At 45.8% G+C, this 26,507-nt stretch overlaps 1 protein-coding gene and 1 pseudogene across 18 annotated transcripts in view; both read right to left on the bottom strand.

The window, feature by feature from the left end:
* PRPSAP2 (phosphoribosyl pyrophosphate synthetase associated protein 2) overlaps window positions 1–26,507 on the bottom strand; it is a 78,550-nt gene that overhangs the window by 5,132 nt on the left and 46,911 nt on the right. For 14 of the 18 annotated variants that reach the window (XM_065532850.1, XM_065532849.1, XM_074018739.1 and 11 more), the window contains one exon: window positions 15,019–15,167. In XM_065532850.1, the coding sequence (XP_065388922.1) occupies window positions 15,019–15,167 (149 nt within the window). Of the gene's footprint in view, window positions 1–15,018; window positions 15,168–18,019; window positions 18,765–24,693; window positions 24,731–26,507 lie in introns of those variants that run through there. The other 4 variants (XM_074018746.1, XM_074018745.1, XM_074018747.1 and 1 more) reach the window with 2 other exon arrangements.
* LOC102126452 (ran-specific GTPase-activating protein pseudogene) lies at window positions 17,224–17,817 on the bottom strand (annotated as a pseudogene).

The raw sequence follows: 26,507 nt of genomic DNA, 5'->3' as shown, positions 1-26,507 counted from the left end.
AAAGGGCAACTACAAAAACCCACAGCTATCTTGACACTTTATGGCCCAAGGTCAAAAGCTTTCCCCTAAGATCAGGAAAAAGACAAGGATGCCTGCTGCACCACTGCCATCCACCGTGATACTGGATATGCTAGCAAGGATAATTAGGCAAGAAAACAAAATGAAAGGCATCCAGATCAGAAAAGAAAAGTAAAACCATCTCTATTAGCAGATGACATGATCCTACCTACTGAAAATCCCCAAGAATCCACAAATACACCCACCGAAGTTAAAATACGAATTCAGTCAAGTTGCCAAGTAGAAAATCAACAGACAAAATCAGTTGCTACACAGCAGCATTGAACAATCAAAAGAGGGAATTAAGAAAGCAATTCCATTTACAAAAGGAGGCAAAAGAATAAAATACTAGGAATAAATTTAACCAAGGACTTGTGAAAACTACAAATCATCACTGAAAGAAATTTAAGAAAATAGGATTCTTGGCCAGGAGCGGTGGCTCACACCTGTAATCCCAGCACTTTGGGAGGCCGAGCTGGGTGGATCTCTTGAGCCCAGGAGTTTGAGACCAGCCTGGGCAACAAAGTGAAACACCATCTCTACAAAAAAAATACAGAAATTAGCCAGGTTTGGTGGTGGCACATGCCTGTAGTCCCAGCTACTCGGAGGGCTGAAGTGGGAGGATCACTCGAGCCTGGGAGGTGGGGGTTGCAGTGAGCCAAGATCATGCCACTGCAGCCCAGCCTGGGCAACATGGCAAGACCTTGTCTCAAAAGAATAAAAAAGAAAAAAAAAAAAAAGGAAAGAAAGAAAATAGAATTCTTAGGTATTATACCGAAAAGCAACAAAAATATAAATTGGACTTAATCAAAATTAAAATCTTTTGTGGCTGGGCGTGGTGACTCGCACCTATAATTCCAGCACTTTGGGAGGCTGAGGAGACAGGATTGCTTGGGCTCAGGAGTTCAAGACCATCCTGGGCAACACAGTGAGACCCCATCTCTATAAATTTCTTTTTTTAATTACCCAGGCATGGTGGTGTGCACCTGTAGTCACAGCTACTCAGAAGGCTGAGGCAAGAGGGTCACTTGAGCCTGGGAGGTTCCAAGGCTGCACTTAGCAAAGATCATGCTATTGCACTCCAGCCTGAGTGACACAGTGAGATCCTGTCTCAATAAAAAATAAATAAAAAACAGGTCTGGGCACGGTGGCTCATGGCTACAATCCCAGCACTTTGGGAGGCCGAGGTGGGTAGATCACGAGGTCAAGAGTTTGAGACCAGCCTGGCCGACATGGTGAAACCCCTGTCTCTACTAAAAATACAAAAATTAGCCAGGCATGGTGGCGCGCCTGGTAGGATCATGTCATCTGCTAATAGAGATAGTTTTACTTTTCCTTTCTGATCTGGATGCCTTTCATTTTGTTTTCTTGCCTAATTACCCTTGCTAGCATATCCAGTATCATGGTGGATGGCAGTGGTGCAGCAGTAATACCTGTAATCCCAGCTACTTGGGAGGCTGAGGCAGGAGAATCGCTTAAAACCAGGAGGTGGAGGTTGCAGTGAGAGTAGCTGTGCCATTGCATTCCAGCCTGAGCAACAGAGCAAGACACCATCTCAAAATAAATAAATAAATAAATATAAAGTAAATAACCTATAGAATGGCAGAAAATATTTGCATATCATGTATCCGGTAAGAGTCTAGTGTCCAAAATATATAAAGTAGGCTGGGCATGGTAGCTCACGCCTGTAATTCCAGCACTTTGGGAGGCTGAGGCGGACAGATTGCCTGCCTGAGCCGGACAGATTGCCTGCCTGAGCTCAGAAGTTTGAGACCAGCCTCAGCAACATGGCGAAACCCTGTCTCTACAAAAAATACAAAAGTTAGCAAGGCATGGTGGTGCATGCCAGTAGTCCCAGCTACTTGGGGGTGCTGAGGTGAGAGGATCACTTGAACTCGGGAAGTCAAGGCTCCAGTGAGCCACAACTGCACCACTGCACTCCAACCTGGGTGAGACAGTGAGGCCCTGTCTCAAAAAAAAAATAATAAAAATAAAAAAATAAAAAATTATATATATATACACTTATATATATGGCAAAATATATAAATAACTTTTATAATTCAACAATAAAAAGACAAACCTAGTTCAAAAACGGGCAAAGGATTTCAATAGATATTTCTCCAAAGAAGATATACAAATGAAATCAGTAGTCATTAGGGAAATGTTTATCAAAATCATAATGAGATGCCACTTTATGCCCACTGGGCTGACTACAATAAAAAAAGTAGAAAATAAGTGTTGATAAGGATGTGGAGAAACTGGAACCTTTGTACATTACTGGTAGGAATATAAAATGGTGCAGCTGCTGTGAGAAAAGGCTGGCAGTTCCTCAAAAAGTTAAACATACATCAAAAGATCCAGCAATTCTGATCCCAGGTATAGACCATGAGAAATGAACCATCTATCCACACAGAAACTCATACATGAATGTACGGAGCAGCATAGCTAAAAGTGGAAACAACCCAAATTCCTATCAAATGCTGACAATGAAATATTATCCAGCCATCAAAAGCAATGAAGTACTGACACGTGCTGTCCCATGGATGAACCTCAAAACATGCTCAGAGAAAGAAGCCCGATACAAAAGCCCACGTTATATGATTCCATTTATATGAAATGTGCAGAGTAGGCAAACATCCACAGAAAGAGAATGGAGATGAGTGGTTGCCAGGGGTTGGGGGAAGGGGGCATGGGGAAACTACTTAATGGGTGCAGGGTGTTCTTCTGGGGTAATGAGAAGTTTTGAAACTAGAAAGAAATGGTAACTGCACAAAACTGTGAATATACTGAAAGGCAGTAAATTTTTTTTTTTTGAGACGGACTCTCACTTTGTCGCCCAGGCTGGAGTGCAGTGGCGCGATCTTGGCTCGCTGCAAGCTCCGCCTCCCTGGTTCACGCCATTCTCCTGCCTCAGCCTCTGAGTAGCTGGGACTACAGGCGCGCACCACCACGTCCGGCTAATTTTTTGTATTTTTAGTAGAGACGGGGTTTCACCGTGTTAGCCAGGATGGTCTCGATCTCCTGACCTCGTGATCCGCCCTCCTTGGCCTCCCAAAGTACTGGGATTACAGGCATAAGCCACCATGCCTGGCCAAAGGCAGTAAATTTTATACTTTAAAATGGTTAATTCTATGTTATATGACTTTGACTTCAATTTTCTTTTATTTTTTTTGAGATGGAGTCTCGCTCTGTCGCCCAGGCTGGAAGTGAAAGGACTGTTCTAGATCGGGGCTTTTCAGCTGCTTACGTCTTGGGCCAGATATATTTATGCTGCAAGGGAACACCCTGTGTACTGTGAGAAGTTTAGCAGCATGCTTGGCCTCTAATCACTAGATGCCAGTAGCCACCCCCTTGGTTGTGACAATCAAAACTATCTCCAGACATTTCCAAATGTCCCCTAGAAGACAATGCCCACTCCCTAATTGAGAACCCCTGCTCTAGATTGAAAGAGACGAAAGACATATGACAACCAGAGGCAATGTGTGACCCTAGGTGAGCATCAGGAGAGGACAAAAAAGTATAACAAAACAAAGCAAAGCAAGATAAATTCCAGAACTGAAGTGACTTTCTACATGTTCAACACTCCTACTCCCAGGACACTTGACCTCAATGCCGGTGAAAAAGTATAATGAATAGCCCTTTAGGAAATCAATTTGACAAAAAGCCTTATAGTCATGCCTTCTGACTCATTAATCTCACTTTTAGAAGCTTGAAATGAAATAAGCCAAAGTGTGGGAAAAGTGTTTTATTATATTCACTGCCACATTATATGGGCAAAGAACAGAAGAAAACATAAAAACCCCAAATTAGGCTGTAGTTGGGCAGTCTAAGCCATATTCATATGATGGGTTATTAGACAGCCATAAAAATGCTGTTTACAAGAGGCTGAGGTAGACAAATTGTTTGAGCCTGGGAGGTCAAGGCTGCAGTGAGCCGTGATGGTGCCACTGCACTCCAGCCTGGGTGACAAAGTGAGACTCAGTCTCAAAGGGAAAAAAAAAAAAAAAAGAAATTGCTGTTTCTTTTGGAAGTTTCTGATGACCTGAGACGACATGTCAGGAAGCTGGGAGGAGGAGGCAGCAACATGCACAATTATGCATTAAGCATGCATCACAGCTCTATGAAAAACTAAAAGGAGGCTCACCAAATTAAAGTGGTGTGTCTTTGAATAGTGAGATCAAGCACTAATTATTATTTTCTTCTAACTTTTATGGATTGTAATATTTTCAAATATTATATATAGTGTTTATATTCTGAAAAAGTATTTTCATTGTTTTTTAGTAGGCATAGTTTTATCTATAAGAAATCAGAGGATACAAAATAATTTTTAGAATCTAATACTAAATAACAAAATCTTTATATTCGAGATGTTGCAGGAAGAATGCTTTCTTTTCCCTTCATATATTATTTGCTAGTATCTTAAAAAACCATTCTATGTAGGGTGTCAAATCATCAAATGTATAAAAACAATCCAATATTTAGGATCTGTGAAACTAAAATTCTGCATTCCCAAAGACGGCCTGTAATGATCACTACTTGAGTCAAAACATAAACTTAGAAACATTATAATTAAAATTATGAATGAAACATAAAGATCACATGAGTAAAGAAATATTGCTGGGCGCGGTGGCTCACGCCTGTAAACCCAGCACTTTGGGAGGCCAAGGCGGGCGGATCACGAGGTTGGGAGATCGAGACCATCCTGGCTAACACAGTGAAACCCCGTCTCTACTAAAGAATACAAAAAATTAGCCAGGTGTACTGGCGAGCACCTATAGTCCCAGCTACTCTGGAGGCTGAGGCAGGAGAATGGCGTGAACCCAGGAGGCGGAGCTTGCAGTGAGCCAAGATTGCACCACTGCACTCCAGCCTGGGCGACAGAGTGAGACTCCGTCTCAAAAAAAAAAAAAAAAAAAAAAAAAAAAAGAAATATTAGAAAGAACATAGAGATCATCCAGTCCCAAGACCTCATTTCCAAATGGGAAACCTCTAGTTCAGTGTCTGCAGTCCAGAGTCCACTCCCTAAGGCCACACCGAAAGCTAACACCCAGCAAGTTCCAAAGGAGCAGCGTTCATCTAAAGACTGCCAACGCGTTCCTCATCACAGCCCACACGCTTGCAGGACTGAAAAGGAACATATATTCGTCCATGCCTCCTGGGCATGGCACATCTCACCAATGGTCCCAGCCAGCCCTTGCAGGGTTCTGCTGAGGTTCCTAGATACAGGCCCCTCTGAGGCCAGGCAAGAATTCTGAAAGGGAGCAGCAGCCCCAGGCCTAATCCCCAGCACCAACAGCCTGGGCATGTGAGGCTGTGAGAAATGCACACACAAGCAAAAGGCTTTGAGGCCCTGAGCCAAACGCTTTATTAACACCTTCCCAGCCCCAAATCCTGAACCCTGGCTCTATCTCCTGCCTTTCTCCTCCTTAAATCCCCATCACTAAGTCCAAGAGACCCATGAGCACAGTAGCAAAAGCACAGGTTTTAGTCAGACAAGTCCAGCTTGTCACTATGCGACTGCAGGGAAGTTGCTTGCTCTTTCTGACCCTGTTTATCTATAAAATGGAAAATCATCACTCAATTAAAAGGGCTGTACTGGAGACTAAAACATTAAAAATGTTCATTCCCTCCTGCCATCTTTTTTAGAGACAGGGTTTCACTCTGTCACCCAGGCTGGAGTGCAGTGGCACCATCATGGCTCACTGCAGCCTCGACTTCCTGGGTTCAAGTGATCCTTTCACCTCACTCTCAAGTAGCTGGGATTACAGGCACACCACTATGCCTGGCTTATTTTATTTATTTATTTATTTTTGAGAGGTAGTCTCACTCTATTGCCCAGGCTGGAGTGCAGTGGCACAATCTCAGCTCACTGCAACCTCCGCCTCCTGGGTTCAAGTGATTCTCCTGACTCTTCCTCCTGAGTGGCTGGGATTACAGGCACGCGCCACCAAAAACAGCTAATTTTTATATTTTTAGTAGAGACAGGGTTTCACCATGTTGGTCAGGTTGGTCTCGAACTCCTGACCTCATGATCCACCCGCCTCGGCCTCCCAAAGTGCTGGGATTACAGGCGTGAGCCACCGTACCCAGTCACCTGGATAATTTTTAAACTTTTTGTAGAAATGGGGTTGTGCTGTGTTGCCCAGGCTGGTCTCAAACTCCTGGGCTCAAGCAAATCTTCCACGTCAGCCTTCCAAAGTGCTGGGATTAACGGTGTGCACCAATGTACCTGGCCTCCCTCCCGTCGTCTTTTTAACATTTCTCAAAGTGCTCTGTCCCTTTCACTCCCTTTGCTACCACCCCCTAGAGCAACAATGCGTAACAGAAATACACAGTGACGAATGTAAGCCACATAAGCAATTTTAGATTTTCTAGTAGCCACATTACAAAAGCACAAAAAAGGTAAAATTAATTTTAATAACATGTTTGATTTGATTCAATATATCAAAATATTACCATTTTAACACAGAATCAATACAACTTCACTAATGAGATATTTACAATAAGGTTTTCAGATTAGGGGTGTGTGTCCTTCACACTCCCACTCCTCCCCACCCCATTCCCAGTGTGCAGGAGCCACACGTAGTCGGTGGCCACTCGGCTAGACAGCACAGCCCAAGAGATCAAGCTCCCCTCCCATGTGCCTGCTCAACTTCATCAGCCTCCCGGATCTGGCCTCTGCACTTCCAGCTTCTCTTCCATGCAACCTATCCCAAACACAGATGCAGGCCTGGCCTGCTGAACACTAAATGGCCTAGATCAAGAGCCTTTGCTGGCCACCTTCTAGGACGCGAGTGTATTTACTGGTATTCAAAGTCCTCCTCGGTCGGCTCCGCGCAGATACTGCTATCTTAGTCCATCTCCTCCCTTCTGGGGCCTCCTGGTAGTCAAGTTAGTGTCTTCCTGGCCACACCATGGCCCATCACTGAACATCTCATCACTGCAGTCCTATCTCACTCACATAAGGCAGGCAGCGCTGGGTCCTGAGGGCTCGTCCTGGGCTCTCCACCATCTTGGCCTATGATAGGCCAACTCTGAGGACGGCCTCTTGTTGTCGCTCTTTTTTAGAAAAGCAACAGGCCCAAGGACATACAGCCGATAAGTGATGGAGCCAGACGCAAACTCAAGCTCAGTCCCCCACCCCTCAGGAGATTTAACCCCTGCCCAGATGGCCTTCCATTTCTACCTCAGCTGCAATCTACAAAGTACAGCTGGAATTCCAGCTTCTTCATGGCTATCCCAGCCACACTAGTTCCTTCTCTGTTTTTTTTTTTTTTTTTCTCTATTTATAAATGAGCAAACTCCTAGGCAAGGCAAAAACCTGACAGTCCAGAACATACCTCTGTGACCTAAAAATTATTTTGAGCTGAAAGCATTTGAGTTCCTGAAGTCCCTTATATGCTGAAAAGCAGAGCCTCACAAAATAACTCAAAAGAATTCAACTGTGATAAATCCCCTCCCTGGGAACACCAGGGAAGACTGACTCTTATCGCTTAAGACTAGAAGAAGTCCAGACCACACCTAAACAGATGCTGTCAAAAACTAGCCTCCCTCCCATCTATTCTCCTCAGCACCCACTTCCCATCAGTCCCCTCCCTCCTCCTCTTCCCCTATTAAGAAGTCATCTGGGCCAGGCGCCTGTAATCCCAGCACTTTGGGAGGCTGAGGCGGGTGAATCACTTGAGGTCAGGAGTTTGAGACCAGCCTGGCAAACATAGCGAAACCCCATCTCTACAAACAAACAAAACAAAAACAAAATGCAAAAATTACCTGGGCATGGTGGACGTACCGGTAGTCCCAGCTACCTGGGAGGCTGAGGCAGGAGAATCGCCTGAACCTGGGAGGCAGGGGTTGCAGTGAGCCACAATTGCACCACTGCACTCCAGGCTGGGCAAAACAGTGTTTCAAAAAAAAAAAAAAAAAAAAAGAAGTCATCTGTTTTCCCACACGGGTCTTTTCTGCCCCTCCTGTTCCCCTCTTAAGATGCTATATAAGCCCCACACTCTGACCACTTCTTTAGGTCACATTTTTGTGACCCACACAAAGGAGTTTCATCACACACATCTGTATGTGTGTGGTTAAACTGTCTTTCCTCTTCCTCATCTGTCTTTCGCCAGTTTAGTCCATATGCCACCAAACACTGAATCTATGAGGGCCGGGGGTTAGGGTTCCTCCCCAACAACTCAAAGGTGGCATTTTTTTTTTTTAAACTTAGAAGATGTTACTAAGGCATGGGGAAGTTTCTTAAACACAAAAACAAATTCATGCATAACTCTACCACCCCAACCCAACTACATTCATTCTTCATATTCCCTCCTGGTTCTTGCATAGACAAAGAGAGTGCTGTGGTCTAAAGATGGTGTCCTCTCAAAACGCTATGTTGGAACCTAATACCCAATGTGATAGTATTAACAGCTGGGGCCTTTGGGAAATGATTAAGTCCCAAGGCCTCTGCCTTCATGAACAGGATTAGTGCCCTTACAGAGAGCTGCCTTGCTCCTTCCACCATGTGAGGACACAGCAACAAGGTGCCACCTCAGGAGCAGAGTGAGCCCTCCCCTGACACCAATCTGTTGGTGCCTTAATCCAGGACTTCCCAGCCTCCAGAACTGTAAGCAATTAATTTCTGTTGTTTATAAATTACCTAGTCTGGCCGGGTGCGGTGGCTCATGCCTGTAATCCCAGCACTTTGGGAGGCTGAGGTGGACAGATCACCTGAAGTCGGGGGTTAGTGACCGGCCTGACCATCATGGAGAAACTCTGTCTCTACTAAAAATACAAAAATTAGCCAGGCGTGGTGGCGCACGCCTGTAATCCCAGCTACTTGGGAGGCTGAGGCAGGAGAATCACTTGAACTCGGGAGGTGGAGGTTGTGGTGAGCCAAGATTGCATCATTGCACTCCAGCCTGGGCAACAAGAGCGAAACTCCAACTCAAAAAAAAAAAAAAAAAAAAAAAAATTACCAAGTCTGAGGTATTTTGTTACAACAGCCTTAACAAACTAAGACAGAAATTGGTACTGAGAAGTGAGTTGCTACTGTATCAAATACCTACCAATGCAGGAGTGGCTTTGGAACTGGGTAATGGGCAGAGGCTAGAAGAGGAAAAGGCTAGAAAAAGACTGTATTGCTACATACAGACTGTAAAGGGGAGCTCTGGTGAGGGCTCTGCTATGGTTTGGATGTACTTTATCTCCACCAAAACTTATGTTAAAAATTTGGGCCAGGCACAGTGGCTCACGCCTGTAATCCCAGCCCTTTGGGAGGCTGAGGTGGGTGGATTGCCTGAGCTCAGTTCACAACCAGCCTGGGCAACAAGGTGAAACCCCATCTCTATTAAAATACAAAAAATTAGCCGGGTGTGGCGGTGGGCACCTGTAGTCTCAGCTACTTGGGAGGCTGAGGCAGGAGAATTTCTTGAACCCAGGAGGCGGAGGTTGCAGTGAGCCAAAATCACACCACTGCACTCCAGCCTGGGTGATGGAGCAAGATTCCATCTCAGAAAAAAAAAAGAAAAAAGAAAAAATTTGATCCCCAGTGTGCACTATTGAGAAGTGGGGCCTAGTGGGAGATGTTTGGGTCACAGAGGCAGATCTTTCATGAATGGATTAATGTCTTCCTATGGGGGTGAGTTCTTGCTCTCAGGGCACTTAGTTCCCATGAGAGCAGGTTATTATAAGAACAAGTTTGGCTTCCCAGACTCTCTCATTTCCTCTCTTGCCATGTGATCTCTCTGTACCCGCCTGCTCACTTTTCTTCTCCACCATGTTTCAACCTAGTGTGTGGCCCTCACCGGAAACTGCCAGATATGATGCTATGCTCTTTAACTTCCCAGCCTGAAGAACTATGAGCTAAATAAATGTGTCTTCTTTATAGAATACCCAGTCTTAGGTAGTCTGTTACAGCAACACAAAATAGACTAAGACAGGCTCAGAAGAAGAGAACAGTTGTAAAGAAAGCCTCAGTCTTCTTGGAAATGATCTAAGTGGTCATGATCATAATGCTAGTAGAAAAACAGACAGTAGGCTGGTCATGGTGGCTCACACCTGTAATTTCAGCACTTTGGGAGGCTGAGGTGGAAGGATCCCTTGAGCCCAAGAGTTCAAAACTGACCTGGGCAACATGGCAAAACCCCATCTCTACACAAAACACAAAAATTAGCCAGACATGGTGGCACACGCCTGCAGTCCCAGCTACTTGGGAGACTGAGGTGGGAGGATCGATTGAGCCCAGGAGGTCAAGGCTGTTGCTGTGAGCCATGATCACACCACTGCACTCCAGCCTGGGCAAAAGAGTAAAACACTGTCTCAAAAAAAAAGAAAAAAAAGGTCGGGTGTGGTGCCTCATGTCTGTAATCCCAGCCCTTTGGGAAGTCGAGGCAGGCAGACCACTTGAGGTCAGGAGTTTTGAGACCAACCTGGCCAACACGGTGAAATGTCATCTCTGTTGAAAATACAAAAATGAGCCAGGCATGGTGGTGTGTGCCTGTAGTCCCACCTATTCAGGAGGCCGAGGCACAAGAATTGTTTGAACCCAGGAGCTGGAGGTTGCAGTAAGCCGAGATTGCACCACTGCACTCCAGCCTGGGTGACAGAGTGAGACTTCATCTCAAAAAAAAAAGGGCAGTGAAATAGAATCTTTGGCAAAAGAGTGGGTGCATGGCTGCTTTTGACTGCTTATACTAAAATCCAAGAAGATGAATTAAAGATGAGATTTATTATCAAAGGGGAAGTAGAACTTAAATATTTGGAAAATATATTTCCAAATATTCCAGCCTGGCCATCTTGTAAAGAATGTAAAAGAGGCCGGGTGCAGTGGCTCACGCCTGTAATCCTAGCACTTTGGGAGGCCGAGATGGGTGGATCACGAGGTCAGGAGATCGAGACCATCCTGGCTAACACGGTGAAACCCTGTTTCTACTAAAAATACAAAAAAATTAGCCGGGCATGGTGGTGGGCGCCTGTAGTCCCAGCTACTTGGGAGGGTGAGGCAGGAGAATGGCGTGAACCTGGGAGGCGGAGCTGAGATCGTGCCACTGCACTCCAGCCTGGGTGAAAGAGCGAGACACCATCTCAAAAAAAAAAAAAAAAAAAAAAAAAGAATGTAAAAGCAAGCCTGGATGCAATGGCTCAGGCCTGTAATTCCAACAGTTTGGGAGGCCAAGGAGGGAGGATTGCTTGAGCTCAAGAGTATATGACCAGTCTAGGCAACAAAGCAAGACTCCATCTCTACAAAAAAAATAAAAATAAAATAAAATAAATTTGCCAGACCTGGTAGCACACACCTATAGTCCCAGCTACTTGGGAGGCTGAGGTGGCAGAATGGCTTGGGCCCCGGAAGTCGAGGCTTCAGTGAGCTCTGATCCACCACTGCACTCTAGCTTGGAAGACAGATCAAGATCTGTCTTTGAGATGTTGTCTCACTCTGTCGCCAGGCTGGAGTATGGTGGCACAATCTCGGATCTCGGCGCACTGCAACCTCCGACTCCCTGGTTCGAGCGATTCTCCTGCCTCAGCCTCCCGAGTAGTTGGGATTTATGGCATGCACCACCATGCCAATTTTTATGTTTTTAGTAGAGATGGGGTTTCACCATGTTGGCCAGGCTGGTCTTGATCTCCTGACCTCGTGATCCGCCTGCCTTGGCCTCCCAATGTGCTGGGATTACACCGCGCCCAGCCACCAAGCAAACATTTGATAAGGAGATTAGTATGGATAGAAAGAAGCCAGATGGCCAGGAGTAGCGGCTCACACCTTAAGTACTTTGGGAAGCTGAGGCGGGTGGATCACTTGAGCTCAGGAGTTAAAGACCAGCCTGGGCAACACGGTAAAACTTTGTCTACAAAAAACACAAAAATTAACCAAGTGTGGTGGCAAGTGCCTGTAGTTCCAGCTACTCATGAGGCTGAAGTGGGAGGACTGCTTGAGCCCAGGAGGTGAGGCTGCAATGAGCCATGATCACACCACTGCACTCCAGCCTGGGTGACGGGGTGAGAACTTGTCTCAAAAAATAAATAAATAAATAAATAAATAAATAAATAAATAAAAGAACCCAATGCTATTCATCAAGACAGTAAAGCAATGACTCCAAAGGCATTTCTGAGATCTTTGTGGCTGCCCATCTCATCATAAGCCCAGAATGCCAGGGTCTTGGGGGCAGAACAATTTCAAGGTTCCACTTCCCACATTCCAGAGTGCTCCTTACCCACTCCAGCTGTAGCTCAAGCAGGCCCAACTATGGCTCGGGCCACCCCTCTAGAAGGCACAGGCAACAAACCACAGTGGTGTCCGTGCAGTGCCATCTCCACAGTGCACAGAGTGAACGAGCTGTGGGGGCACACTTACCTCTACCCAGACTTCAAAGGATGCCCCAAAGAATGCCAGGGCCCAAGCAGAGAACTGTCACGGGCAGGGCCACCAGAGAGCCCTCACTAGGGCAAAGCCCAGTGGAGTCGTGGGGGCAGGGCCACCCCAAGACCCAAGACTGGTAGAACCACTAGCATGCAACTCCAGCCTGAGAGATGCAGGCATGAGACTCCAATGACCGAGCGCTGCTGCATGGGCTGCTCCCAGCAAAGCTGTGGGAGTGGGGCCATCCAGCGCTTTGCAGGACCAACCCCTGCCCTAGTTTTTGTGGAAGGCGGGGCTTTGAGTCAAAAATTATTCTTTTTTTTTTTTTTTTTTTTTTTTTTTGAGACGGAGTCTCGCTCTGTCGCCCAGGCTGGAGTGCAGTGGCGCAATCTCGGCTCACTGCAAGCTCCGCCTCCCGGGTTCACGCCATTCTCCTGCCTCAGCCTCCCGAGTAGCTGGGACTACAGGCGCCCGCCACTGCGCCCGGCTAATTTTTTCTATTTTTAGTAGAGACGGGGTTTCACCATGGTCTCGATCTCCTGACCTTGTGATCCGCCCGCCTCGGCCTTCCAAAGTGCTGGGATTACAGGTGTGAGCCACCGCGCCCGGCCCAAAAATTATTCTTAAGCCTTAAGATTTAATGTTTGTCTGGTTGGGTTTTTCTGTCACTCCTTTCTTCCTACTTCTCCCTTCTGGTCTTGAACTCCTGGCTTCAAGCAACCCACCCACCTTGGCCACCCAAAACACTGGGACTACAAGTGTGAACCACCATACCGGGCCTCACTTCTCCTTTCTGGAATGGGAATGTCTATCCAATGTCTGTCCCACCATTGCACTTTGGAAGCATACACCCTGTTTGATTTCACAGGCTCACAGCCCGAGAGAAATGTGCCTCAGAGTGAATCCCAGAGCCGAAGTCTTAGCCATATTTGATTTAGATGATATTTAGATGGGACTCTGGACCTCAGACTTTTGAGGTGATGCTAAAACTAAGTTAAGACTTACCCGGAGTTAACATTTTGGGGGCTATTAGGATAGAATGAATGTATTTTGCATGTAAGGTGAACATGAATTTTGAGGGGCGGGGGCAAAATGCTATGGTCGGAATTTTTGTGTCCCTCCAAATTCATGTTGGAATCCACTGTGGTGGTATTAAGAGGTAGGGCTTTGGCCGGGCGCGGTGGCTCAAGCCTGTAATCCCAGCACTTTGGGAGGCTGAGACGGGCGGATCACGAGGTCAGGAGATCGAGACCATCCTGGCTAACACGGTGAAACCCCGTCTCTACTAAAAAAAAATACAAAAAAACTAGCCGGGCGAGGTGGCGGGCGCCTGTAGTCCCAGCTACTCGGGAGGCTGAGGCAGGAGAATGGTGTGAACCCAGGAGGCGGAGCTTGCGGTGAGCCGAGATCGCGCCACTGCACTCCAGCCTGGGCGACAGAGCCAGACTCCGTCTCAAAAAAAAAAAAAAAAAAAAAAAAAAAGAGGTAGAGCTTTTAGGAGGTGACTAGTTTGTTAGGACTCTGCTCTACAAAGGGTGTCAGTGCCCTTGTCGGAGAGGCTTGAGGGAGTCTTCCACCTTTCTCCACCATATGAGGATGCAGCAAGAAGGTACCATCTGCGAGGAACAGGCCCTCAATGGACACCAAATCTGCTGGCGCCTTTATCTTTTTTTTTTGAGATGGAGTTTCGCTCCTGTTGCCCAGGCCGGAGTGCAATGGCGTGATTTCGGCTCACCGCAACCTCCATCTCCCGGGTTCAAGCGATTCTCCTGCCTCAGCCTCCTGAGAAGCTGGGATTACAGGCATGTGCCACCACGCTCGGCTAATTTTGTATTTTTAGTAGAGATGGGGTTTCTCCATGTTGATCAGGCTGGCCTCGACCTCCTGACCTCAGGTGATCCACCTGCCTCGGCCTCCCAAAGTGCTGGAATTACAGGCGTGAGCCGCCGTGCCCAGCCCATCACAAGGTCAGTGCTGGCGCCTTTGTCTTGACCTTCACAGCCTCTAGAACTGTGAGCAATAAATTTCTGTTGTTTATATTACCCAGTCTAAGGTATTTTGTCATAGCAGCCTGAACTAAGACAAATAGGTATACAATCTTGCATTCTGCCTTGTTCATATATATTCCATAGATTTTTCTCTTGTTTCCAGATAGTCTTGATTATTTCAAAGGGCTGCATAATTAGCTGTACTGACACAATAGAATTTACCAAGCCCTACCCTCTGGCAAACCATTTAAACCTTTCTGATATTTTGCATTAAAAACAACATCACAGTCAATAACTTTGTACATAAAAAAGCTTCTTGCTTTTATGTTCAACTACACTGTAGGATATACTGCTGAATGAATGAATGGACTTCCCTGAAGCATCGTAACTGTCTCGATAGTCCAAACATTTTCACAGGTCTTGCAAAGAAGGACGGACTGCTTCTAAAGGGCCCTGCAATTTACAAGGTAATCAGAAGTGCATTCGCTACTATCCGGCCAAGAAAGGTGTTAATCAGTCTTTGACAACTTAAAAAAAAATGAAGAATGAGGGAAAAAACCACACACACAACAGTTTAGTCAGCCTTAAAATCAGAGGAAAGTGGGAAAGAGGCAGCAGCACACTTACTGGGGATCTCCAGGCTGGGGTGGATGGCAGCCACACTTCTGACCATGGGTGGGGAATGCCGTCCATCCACCAAGTCCGACTCGGCATCCTGCGCCTCTCCATGAATCACTGCAATTCCCAGGCGCAGGCGCTCAGCAAAAGACTGTGCCCTGAGGGAAAACACCAGACACAAACTCAAAACTCATGCAGCCCTGGGTTCTGCTAATGCTTAGGGGACAAAACATTAAGAGAACATAAGTAGAATGTTGTCTCCCAAAGGAATAAAGAAAAGAGAGAATAAAACAGCCTCACACTAGGACCCAGGACTAACTGTAGAGACCCCACACGCCAAACACTTCCCTTGGCGGCAGCACCAAAGAAGGGCAGCGGCCTGGCCTGGTCTAACAGACCAGGCTTAACAAGCCACCGGCCGGGAGAGCCTGACTGAGTGAAGGAAACTGCGCTCAGCTCTGTCTCACCTGAAGCTGCTAATTCTACCTGCCTCTGCCTAACTACCAGTGAGAACCAACTACATGGGCAAAGGGCATAAAATGCTCACCAAAGTATTAAGCACAAATTTCTTAATAGTTTTAGGGGGGTGAAATTGAGATACAAGAAACTGTGCGTATCTAAAGTATATAATTTCATGAGCTCTGAAGGCTATATGTGCCCATATAAGCATCAGCACAATCAAGACAAGGAACGTTATCACCACAAGCATCTCCTTATGCTCCTTAGTGATTTTTCCTTCCGGCCCCAGGCAACGGCTGATCTGCTTTCTGTCACCATAGTTTCACCTATCTAGAATTTCATGTAAATGAAATCATAAAGTTGCTTTTGTCTTTTTTTTTTTTTTTTTTTTTTTTTAAAGATGGAGTATTGCTCTTTTGCCCAGACTGGAGTGCAGTAGCGGGATTTCTCAGCTCACTGCAACCTCTGCCTCCCGGGTTCAAGTGATTCTCTGGCCTCAGCTTCTCAAATAGCTGGAACTACAGTCATGCACCACCACATCTGGCTAATTTTTGTATTTTTAGTAGAGATGGGGTTTTACCATGTTGGCCAGACTGGTCTCGAACTCCTGACCTCAAGTGATCCTCCCACCTCGACCTCCCCAAGTGCTGGGATTAAAGGTATGAGCTACCTGGCCATTTTGTCTTATTTTACGCAGCATGTTTTGGAGATTCATCCATGGAATAACATCAATAGTTCATTCTCTTTCATTGCTGAGTAATATTCTACTGTGTGAATAGATCACAGTGTATCCATTTATGTATTGCTGAGTTTTCTGGTTGTTTCTAGTTTTTGGTTGTCACAAAGCTGCTGTGAACATTCATACACAGATACTCTGTATGGGCACATGTTTTCTTTCTTTCTTTCTTTCTTTTTTTGAGACAGAGTCTAACTCTGTTGCCCAGGCTGGAGTGCAGTGGCGTGAACCTCCACCTCCCAGGTTCAAGCGATTCTCCTGCCTCAGCCTCCCAAGTAGCTGGGATTACAGTCATGTGCCACCACGCCTGGCTAATTTTCATATTTTTGGTAGAGATGGGGTTTTGTCATGTTGGCCAAGCTGGTCTTCAACTCCTGACCTCAGGTGATCTGCCCACCTCGGCCTCCCAAAGTGTTGGAATTACGCTCCCAGCCACATGCTTTCTTATCTCCTGATAAATTCCTAAGAGTGGAATGGCTGGATCATATAGTAGGTGTATATTTAATTCTTTATAAAAAGGCCACACAGGCTGGGTGCGGTGGCTCACAAGGTCAGGAGATTGAGACCATCCTGGCTAACACAGTGAAACCCCGTCTCCACTAAAAAAATACAAAAAAAATTAGCCAGGCGTGGTGGTGGGCACCTGCAATTCCAGCTACTCAGGAGGCTGAGGCAGGAGAATGGCGTGAACCCAGGAGGCAGAGCTTTCAGTGAGTGGAGATAGTGCCACTGCACTCCAGCCTGGGTGACAGAGCAAGACTCCATCTCAAAAAAAAAAAAAAGGCCACACTGTTTTCCAAAGTGGTTATACCATATTACAGGCCCATGAGCAGAGCATCAGAGATCCAGTCCCTCCACATCTTCAACAACACTTGGTACAGTAGTACGGTAATTTGTGTCTTGTTTTCTCCTAACCAGTCTGGATAAAGGTTTATCAATTTTATTGATTGTCTCAAAGAGTCAGTTTTTTAGCTTTTTTCTGGTTTTTGTTTTCTATTTCATTGATTCATGCTTTAATCTTTTTCTTTTTTGACTGTTGAATTCAGTTCTTTATATAACATCCCTTGTAAAAATGAAACAGAATAAAAACACACCGAAAGGAGGGGCAGGGTAAAATCTGAAAAGGAAAGGAAAGGGAAGAAAAGGAAATAAAATAAGATGATTTATTGCTTCTCCGTCAGTATCCTCCTTGGTCTCCTCCTCCACTGAAAGAGCTTTTAGCTCTTCTGCCACTTTTTCAGCATGATCATTTTTGCCTGATCCTTTCTTTTCTCTCTGATCTTTTTCTTGTATTCTTCAAACTTTGTTTTGAATTTCTGTGCATTCTCAACATTCAGGAAGCGGATGGCCAGCAGCTCTGGCTTGGGGCACTTGTTGGCGAAGCTGGCGTGGGTGTTCCAGACCCAGGCATGGTCACTACCCACATTGAGCTTCAGCTCCATCATCAGCGTGAAGTAGCGGTTAGCACAGATCTTCACGGTCTTGTCCCTCTGCATGAGGAGGCGGATGGTCCCTTTCTCCTTGTGCTTCAGGAGCTTGATGTCGCCGATGCCTCACTCCTTCCATTTTGGGAGATCCTTCTCTGAGGCAAATCAGAACAGTTTCATTCACATTTTTAAAAGTTCTTCTTCATCTTCCCCCAGCATTTTTTTTTTTTTTTTTTTTTGAGATGGAGTCTCGCTCTGTCGACCAGGCTGGAGTGCAGTGGCCGGATCTCAGCTCACTGCAAGCTTCGCCTCCTGGGTTTACGCCATTCTCCTGCCTCAGCCTCCTGAGTAGCTGGGACTACAGACGCCCGCCACCTCGCCCGGCTAGTTTTTGTTTTTTTTTTTTTAGTAGAGACGGGGTTTCACCGTGTTAGCCAGGATGGTCTCAATCTCCTGACCTCATGATCCGCCTGTCTCGGCCTCCCAAAGTGCTGGGATTACAGGCTTCAGCCACCGCGCCTGGCCCCCCCAGCATTTTAATTTCTTGCTCAGGGAGAGAAACTATTGGCTCAAACTGAGGGTCATGGTTGGACTCATCTGCATTCTCAGTGGAAGTATCATGGTCCTCATGAGTGTCCTTGGCGCGATGCAAAAGCAGCAGCTCGGCAGAGTGGGTTATCGCTGGCTTCAAGGCCTCCCATCCACTGGCTCTGTGGCCTCTTGCAGGAGCTTCTTCCCTCTGCAGCTGGCTTTTTTTGTTTTGTTTTGTTTTGTTTTTGAGATGCAGTCTTGCTCTGTCGCCCAGGCTGGAGAGCAGTGGCGTGATCTTGGCTAGTGCGGTGGCGTGATCTTGGCTCGCTGCAGCCTCCGCCTCCGGATCAAGTGATTTCTCCTGTCTCAGCCTCCCGTGTGTACCACCATGCCCGGCTAATTTTGTATTTTTAGTAGAGATGGGGTTTCATCTCATGTTGGCCAAGCTGGTCTCGAACTCCTGACCTCAGGTAATCCGCCGGCCTTGGTCTCCCAAAGTGCTGGGATTACAGGCGTAAGCCACTGTGCTGTGTCTTCATTTTCATTTGGTTCTAAATACTTTGTAATTTCACTTTTGACTTCTTCTTTGACCTACGGGTTATCTAAAAGTATGTTATTTAGTTACTAAATATTCAGGACATTTCCAAAGATACTTCTGTTATTAGAATTATTCTTAATTCCAGTGTGGTCAGAGAATATATTTTGTATGGCTTGCATAATTTTAAATTTGGGGCTTATTTTATGGCTCACAAGAATATGATCTTTGTAAGTGTTTACACTAAAAAAGAACATACATTCTGCTCTCCCTGAATGGTGTGCTATGACTGTCAGTCAGATCCAGCAAGTTGACAGGGTTGTTCAAGTCTCCCGCATCCTTAATGATTTTCAGTCTTCTTATTCTATCAATTACTAAGAGAAGAATAATGGAATCACTGACTATCATTATGGATATATCTATTTCTCCTTGCAGTTATCAGTTTTTGCTTCATATGCTTTGAAGTGCTGTCATTTAGTTTATAAATGTTTAGAACTGTTTTGTCCTCTTGAAGAACTGACCCCTTTATCATAAGGAAAAGACCTTCAACTGTGGCAAAATTATTTTCTCTGATTTGTCTGATATTAATACAGCCACTCCAGATTTTTTTTTTTTAAAGAACTAATGTTATCACAGTATATTATTTTTCCATCTTTTTACTTTTAACCTATTCCCTCCTCCTTGCCACCTTATACTTTATCTCATTAGGTCCCTGGCCACAGAGCATCCCTCACTGGACCTGATTCCTGGGGGCCATGCTGAGTCTTACTCTTTCTTCCATCCTCAACACCTAATGCATGGTAAATGTTCAAGTGTTTAAGAATCCAACAAGTTCTCACAGTCTTGGCTTACCAGCACCAAAAATTCAAAGCAAGTTCTTATCTAACTGCTCACAAGAATTACTAAAAACAAACAAAAATCAGGGGTTATACTGAATCCCACTAGTACTATCTATACTAGATACAGCCAAGGCATTTACATGACATGTGAAGAGCAGGGCACTAGAAAATACTAAATACTATTAGTATGTAGACTCTTATGAGCTGTTAGAAATTTCACATCAACCAGGTTTCCTGTATGCACTACACAACTAAGGAAAGCTTTGCTACAGTGTTAGCAATTATTTCAAAAAATTTAAATTTGGCTGGGCACGGCAGCTCACGCCTGTAATCCCAGCACTTTGGGAGGCTGAGGCGGGCAGATCACTTAGGACAAAGAGTTCAAGACCAGCCTGGCCAATATGGTGAAACCCCATCTCTACTGAAAAACGAATGAACAAACAAAAAATTCATGCTTAAATCATTCTATTTTTCAAGATACTTTTTGAAGCTGGGTGATGGCTCACACCTGTAATCCCAGCACTTCGAGATAAAGGCAGGAGAATGGCTTGAGCCCAGGGGTTTGAGACCAGCCTGGGCAACACAGGGAGACCTCGACTCTATAAAAATAAAAAAAAATTAACTGGCCTGGGCACAGTGACTCACGTCTGTAATCCCAGCACTTTGGGAGGCCGAGGTGGACGGATCGCAAGGTCAAGAGAGCGAGACCATCTTGGCCGACATGGTCAAACTCCATCTCTTACTAAAAATAAAAAAATTAGCTGGGTGTGGTGACACGTACCTATAATCCCAGCTACTCGGGAGGCTGAGGCAGGAGAATCGCTTGAACCCGGGAGGCAGAGGTTGCAGTAGGCAGATACTGGATTGCACCACCACACTCCAGCCTGGGGGACAGAGCAAGGCTCCGTCTCCAAAAAAAAAAAAAAAAATCAGCTGGGTATGGTAGTGCATGCCTGTGGTTGGGCGCTGAGGTGGGAGAAACGCTTGGGCCCAGAAGGTCAAGGCTGCAGTGAGCTATAATTGCACCACTGCACTCCTGCCTGGGCAACAGAGAAAGACCCTGTCTCAACTAAACAAACAATCTCAGACACACATAAGTAAACATTTATTGGTCTGGTCCTATCTATAAGGAATTTAATTTATATTTCCAAGGAAAAGATGATAAACCTTCATGGGAGCAGGACTGTTCAGGTCAAAAACAGCAAAGTCAGCAAAATATATTTATCTATGTGTGTGTGTGTAAGACAGAATATTTGTCCTTAGGGAAAAGAGGGAGCATCATAAACAGGGAATATTTTAATAACATTTGATAAATATCCCAAGATTTAAGATTTAGTATTCACATAACTTTGAATTCGTCCTTACAAAAAAAATCAAAATCATTTTTAAAAAATTATCAAGAGAGTGGCCAGGAGCAGTGGCTCACGCCTGTAATCCCAGCACTTTGGGAGGCCGAGGCCTGACCTCACCTGAGGTCGGGAGTTCGGGGCCAGCCTGACCAACATGGAGAAACCCCGTCTCTACTAAAAACACAAAAAAATTAGCCGGGCGTGGTGGCACATGCCTGTAATCCCAGCTACTCGGGAGGCTGAGGAGGGAGAATCACTTGAACCCAAGAGGCGGAGGTTGCGGTGAGCTGAGATTGTGCCATCAGCAGCCTGGGCAACAAGAGCAAAACTCCGTCTCAAAAAAAAAAAAAAAAAATTCTCAAGAGAAAAAAATTTCAGACAGAACAATGGGGCAGAGTCTTCAAAAGAGCTGGCATCACATAGATTATTAGTTCCTCCCTGAAATTCAAGATTGGCTTTGCAGACAAAATTGGTGCCAAATAACTGACCTGTTAGTTATCCTCTAAGGAAGTCTTTTCCATCTGGGATCTGTGGAGGTTTGCCAATTCTTAGAATAATATTTCAATTCTACCAACCTCTGCAAAACACAATGCCCTTAAGATAACTAAAATCATGGCCGGGTATGGTGGCTCACACTTGTAATCCCAGCACCCTGGGAGGCCAAGGCGGGTGGATCACCTGAGGTCAGGAGTTTGAGACCAGCCTGGTCAACATGGTGAAACCCTGTCTCTACTAAAAATACAAAAAAATTAGCCAGGCATGGTGGCAGGCGCCTGTAATCTCAGCTAATCGGGAGGCTAAGGCAGGAGAATTGCTAGAACCCGGGAGGTAAAGGTTGCAGTGAGCCGAGATCGTGCCATTGCACTCCAGCCCAGGCGACAACAGCAAGACTCTCTCAAAAAAAATAAATAAGTAAAATAAAAAATAAACAAAATCATTACCTGCACAGCAATGGGAGTTTCTGGATACTCCATAAAACTTAATCAGATACTTTGCATTCCCCTCTGATTCCAAAATGAATCAGGATGGTTTCTTTTTTTTTTTTTTTTTTTTTTGAGACGGAGTCTTGCTCTGTCACCCAGGTTGGAGTGCAGTGGCCGGATCTTAGCTCACTGCAAGCTCCTCCTCTCGGGTTCACGCCATTCTCCTGCCTCAGCCTCCCGAGTAGCTGGGACTACAGGCACCCGCCACTTCGCCCGGCTAGTTTTTTGTATTTTTTAGTAGAGACGGGGTTTCACCGTATTAGCCAGGATGGTCTCGATCTCCTGACCTCATGATCCGCCCGTCTCGGCCTCCCGAAGTGCTGGGATTACAGGCTTGAGCCACCACGCCCGGCCAGGATGGTTTCTGATGTGTCATTTTGTTTCATGCACTGACAGTCACAGAGGAATTCTAAAGCAACTTGATCCTGATTGTACGATAATGAGTTAATTTACATCGTGGGTGAGAAAGAACAAGACACAGGGCCTCAGCTATTCTTTTGTTTCCTATTCACTCAGTTATTCTGAGAAAACAATTTCAAACAACTTATTCAAGCAAGTTCTGTTCCTTACAAAAGCATCACTTTCTCAGATGATCCCTTCTAGTCAAAACAACTGCTCATTGTCAAATAACACCAAAACAATAGCTCTGCACTTAGACAGACCTCTTCATCAATAACTTCAGGATTCTAAAGCCACTAGCCACTAAACGTGGTGGCTCATGCCTATAATCCCAACACTCTGTTTGGGAGGTCGAGGCGGGCAGATCACTTGAGGTCAGGAGTTCGAGACGAGCCTTACCAATATGGTGAAACCCCATCTCTACCAAAACTACAAAAATTAGCTGGGCATGGTGGCACACGTCTGTAATCCCAGCTATTTAGGAGGCTGAGGTAGGAGAATCGCTTGAATCCAGGAGGCGGAGGTTGTAGTGAGCTGAGATCGCACCACTGCACTCCAGCCTGAGAGACAGAGGGAGACCCTGTCTCAAAAAATAAATAAATAAACCACCACCATTCTACATAATGGTACTTAATTTACAAAGTCCTTCAGTAAGTTCTTTGATGCTTATTAACCCTGTAAGGTAAGCCAAGCAGGTGTTTTCCCCAGGAAACTGAGGCTTGGAGAGATAGCCTTGATCAAGGTTCTCACAAAGACTGGCTAAGGCACAAGTGGAAGCTCATGTCTTGGACTGCTAATTTAATACCTTCCTGACTGATAAAAGTCAGCCCCAGTCTGACTTATAAATTGATTACAGCTATTTTCTAAAGTTAGCTGCCAAATGAAAAACTTGGAGGGGGGAACTAGAAATAATCAGATCAAAATTCGCATGTGGCTGAGCCAGAAACTGCCATCTTCTGCTCGAAGTCTGGGTGAATGTGTTTATCAGGACATCAGAATACAAGAAAATCACCATCACATAGCTATGGGATACGAGACAGCCAGAACTGACTTTACTGTGTCGATGCCATGTCGACAGAGCTCTTGCTCACAATACCTTTTTACTTTTTATTTTTTATTTATTTTTTGTTGTTGTTGTTTTGATATGGGGTCTGGCTGTCACCCAGGCTGGAGTGCAGAGGTGTGATCTCACCTCACTGCAACCTCCACCTACCAGGCTCTAGTGATCCTCCCACCTCAGCCTCCTGAGTAGCTGGGACTACAGGCACATGCCACCACACCCAGCTAATTTTTGTAATTTTGGTAGAGACGGGGTTTCACCATGTTGCCCAGACTGTTCCTAAACTCCTGGGCTCAAATGATCTTCCAACCTCAGCTTCCCAAAGTGCTGGGATTACAGGCGTGAGCCACCAAGCCTGGCCCACTCACAATACCTTAAACTCACAGACTAAAATCCTAAGCCTTGACTGTGTTATTTTACTACCTGTTCCATACAAAAACTGAGCCTTTTGTAGCACTCATCTCCATACTAAAACATTCATTCATTCATTCATTCATTTATTTGACGGAGTTTTGCTCCTGTTGCCCAGGTTGGAGTGCAATGGCACACGATCTGGGCTTCACCGCAACCTCCACCTCCCAGGTTCAAGCGATTCTCCTGACCTCAGGAGATCCACCCACCTCGGCCTCCCAAAGTGCTGGGATTACAGGCGTGAGCCACCGCGCCCGGCCTCTAAAACATTCATTTAATGTAGTATGATCTATGTGGATTCGATTACTGAAACTGGGAAAAAAAGAGACTGGCTCTTTTGTTGCAATCTACCCAACTGACCCACCAGTCAAAGAGCACATGAGGGCAGTCTGCAAGTGCCATGGGAACACAGTCATGCCTGCACTGGTTACCACCACATCCACAATGGCTGGCACAGCATCACTCAAATATGTACTCAGTAAAGATTGAGTGGAGAGGGGCAAGTCAATTTTTTTTTTTTTTTTTTGGGACGGAGTTTTGCTCTTGTCACCCAGGCTGGAGTACAATGGCGCCATCTTGACTGACTGCAACCTCTGCCTCCCAGGTTCAAGCAATTCTCCTGCCTCAGCCTCCCAAGTAGCTGGGATTACAGGCGTGCGCCACCATGCCTGGCTAATTTTGTATTTTTAGTAGAGACAGGGCTTCACTATGTTGGTCAGGCTGGTCTTAAACTCCCGACTTCAGGTGATCCACCCGCCTCGGCCTCCCAAAGTGCTGGGATTATAGGCGTGACACGGCACCTGGCCCAGTTTCCATCATATTTGGCCAACACTCAAGTCCCCTAATCACTTCTACAGAAAACATTCTTGGAAGTAAATAGTTGCACAACCACCTTCAAGGAAACATTTGGCGGAACTACCTTGGAAAAGTTCCTTCATCTCTGTGGGTCTGTTTCCTCATCTGTGAGAGATTATAACTGCTGATTTCCAAGGCTGCAAAGATCAAATAACATAGCATAGATAAAAAACATCTGATGCTACACATGCACTCCTACAGGGCATCCTCCTAGGCCTCACCAGCCCCAGCACAATAGGTTCTCAATAAACAACTGAACAGATGAATGACAAACATCACTGACAAAAGCCGAAGAAACCGAGCAAAAGGCTACCACATCCATCCCCATGTGAACACATGGGTGACAGAAGTAAACTGAGGACTCTAGAGGTTACTAAAAGTCCACCTAGATGGGAAAGTCAACAGAAAATTCATCATATTCTTCTGGTATTCAGTGGGAAAGAAAAAACAAATGTATCAAGGCCAGACGCCGTGACTCATGCCTGTAATCCCAGAACTTCAAGAGGCCAAGGCAGAAGGATTACTTGTACCCTAGAGTTAGAGACCAGACCTGGCAACATAGGGAGATCCCATTGCTACGAAAATAAAGAAAAAAACAGCTGGGCATGGTGGCACATGCCTGCAGTCCTGGCTACTCAGGAGGCTAAGGTAGGAGGATCTCTTGAGCCCAGGAGATGGAGGTTACAGTGAGCCGTGGTTGTACCACTGCACTCTAGCCTGGATGACAGAGCAAGACCCTATCTCAAGGAAAAAAAAGTATCAAAACATATCGTTGTCACTTCCACTTCCACTAGGGTGGATTATTATACTCCTTCTACTACCCACAACTAAAACCCCTGGATGTTACATACAAACAAAAATGAGAAGACTCTGGCCAGGCATGGTGGCTCACACCTGCAATCCTAGCACTTCGGGAGGCTGAGATGGGTGGATCATGAGGTCAGGAGATAGAAACCATCCTGGCTAACATGGTGAAACCGTCTCTACTAAAAATGCAAAAAATCAGCCAGGCATGGTGGCGGATGCCTGTAGTCCCAGCTACTCAGGAGGCTGAGGCAGAAGAATGGCGTGAACCCAGAAGGCGGAGTTTGCAGTGAGCCAAGATCACACCACTGCACTCCAGCCTGGGCGACAGAGCGAGATTCCGTCTCAAAAAAAAATAATAATAAATGAGAAGACTCTAAAAGGTAGAGAGAAGGCAGACTAGCAAGGGACCTCAGGACCTGAGGAACATCATGGTGGTGGCTTCCTTGGGCATTCTTTTTGCCTTATTATTCCAGATTTGTAGCTGGAGAAGCAGCGACCCAAAAATGCCAGTGGGCAAAGACAAAAAAAGCTCCAACAAACGTCAGTTCTCCCTAGTCAAAGGACTAAGAAAAGGGCAACCTAGTGAGTGAGAAAATATTTAGACAATAACTGCCTTACTCCAGCCACACAGGCAGGAAAGCCGCAGCCCATGTTTCCGCCACATTTTCGCTGCATGAGTAAAGGCTGAGTGGTGAGCCTGTACTTCCTGGCTTGCCAGGCTATAATGAGGCACCCCAAACCTGATGGGGTGCTTTCACAGAAGGCCAAATAGGGAGCTGGGACTTTCACCCTCACTCAGCAGTAAGAAGCAACTGCCAGAGTCAGTGGAGAGTGAAATCTGGACTTCTACCCCCAACCCAGCAGTAAAGAAGCGCCCCTCCCCTCTCCATTGCAGTGGTATCAGAGGCAGCCTGGTAGAGTCAGGAATTTCACTATCACCCAATGAGAATGATGCTATTTTTCCTTGGCGTCAGTGGAGGAAATGGAGGGAGCACTTCCACCCATGGGTAACAAGGACCACCTTACGTGGTACACACAGGCCCTGTGGGGAATCTAGACTTCTACCCTTACCTAGCAGAAACGAGCCCCAGCACCACCACTTTCCCT

Source organism: Macaca fascicularis, chromosome 16 (assembly GCF_037993035.2).
Source record: "Macaca fascicularis isolate 582-1 chromosome 16, T2T-MFA8v1.1".
Classification (NCBI taxonomy): Eukaryota; Metazoa; Chordata; class Mammalia; order Primates; family Cercopithecidae; genus Macaca; species Macaca fascicularis.
The sequence above is the reverse complement of the archived record's forward strand: the minus strand, read 5'-3'. Positions and strand labels throughout refer to the sequence as shown.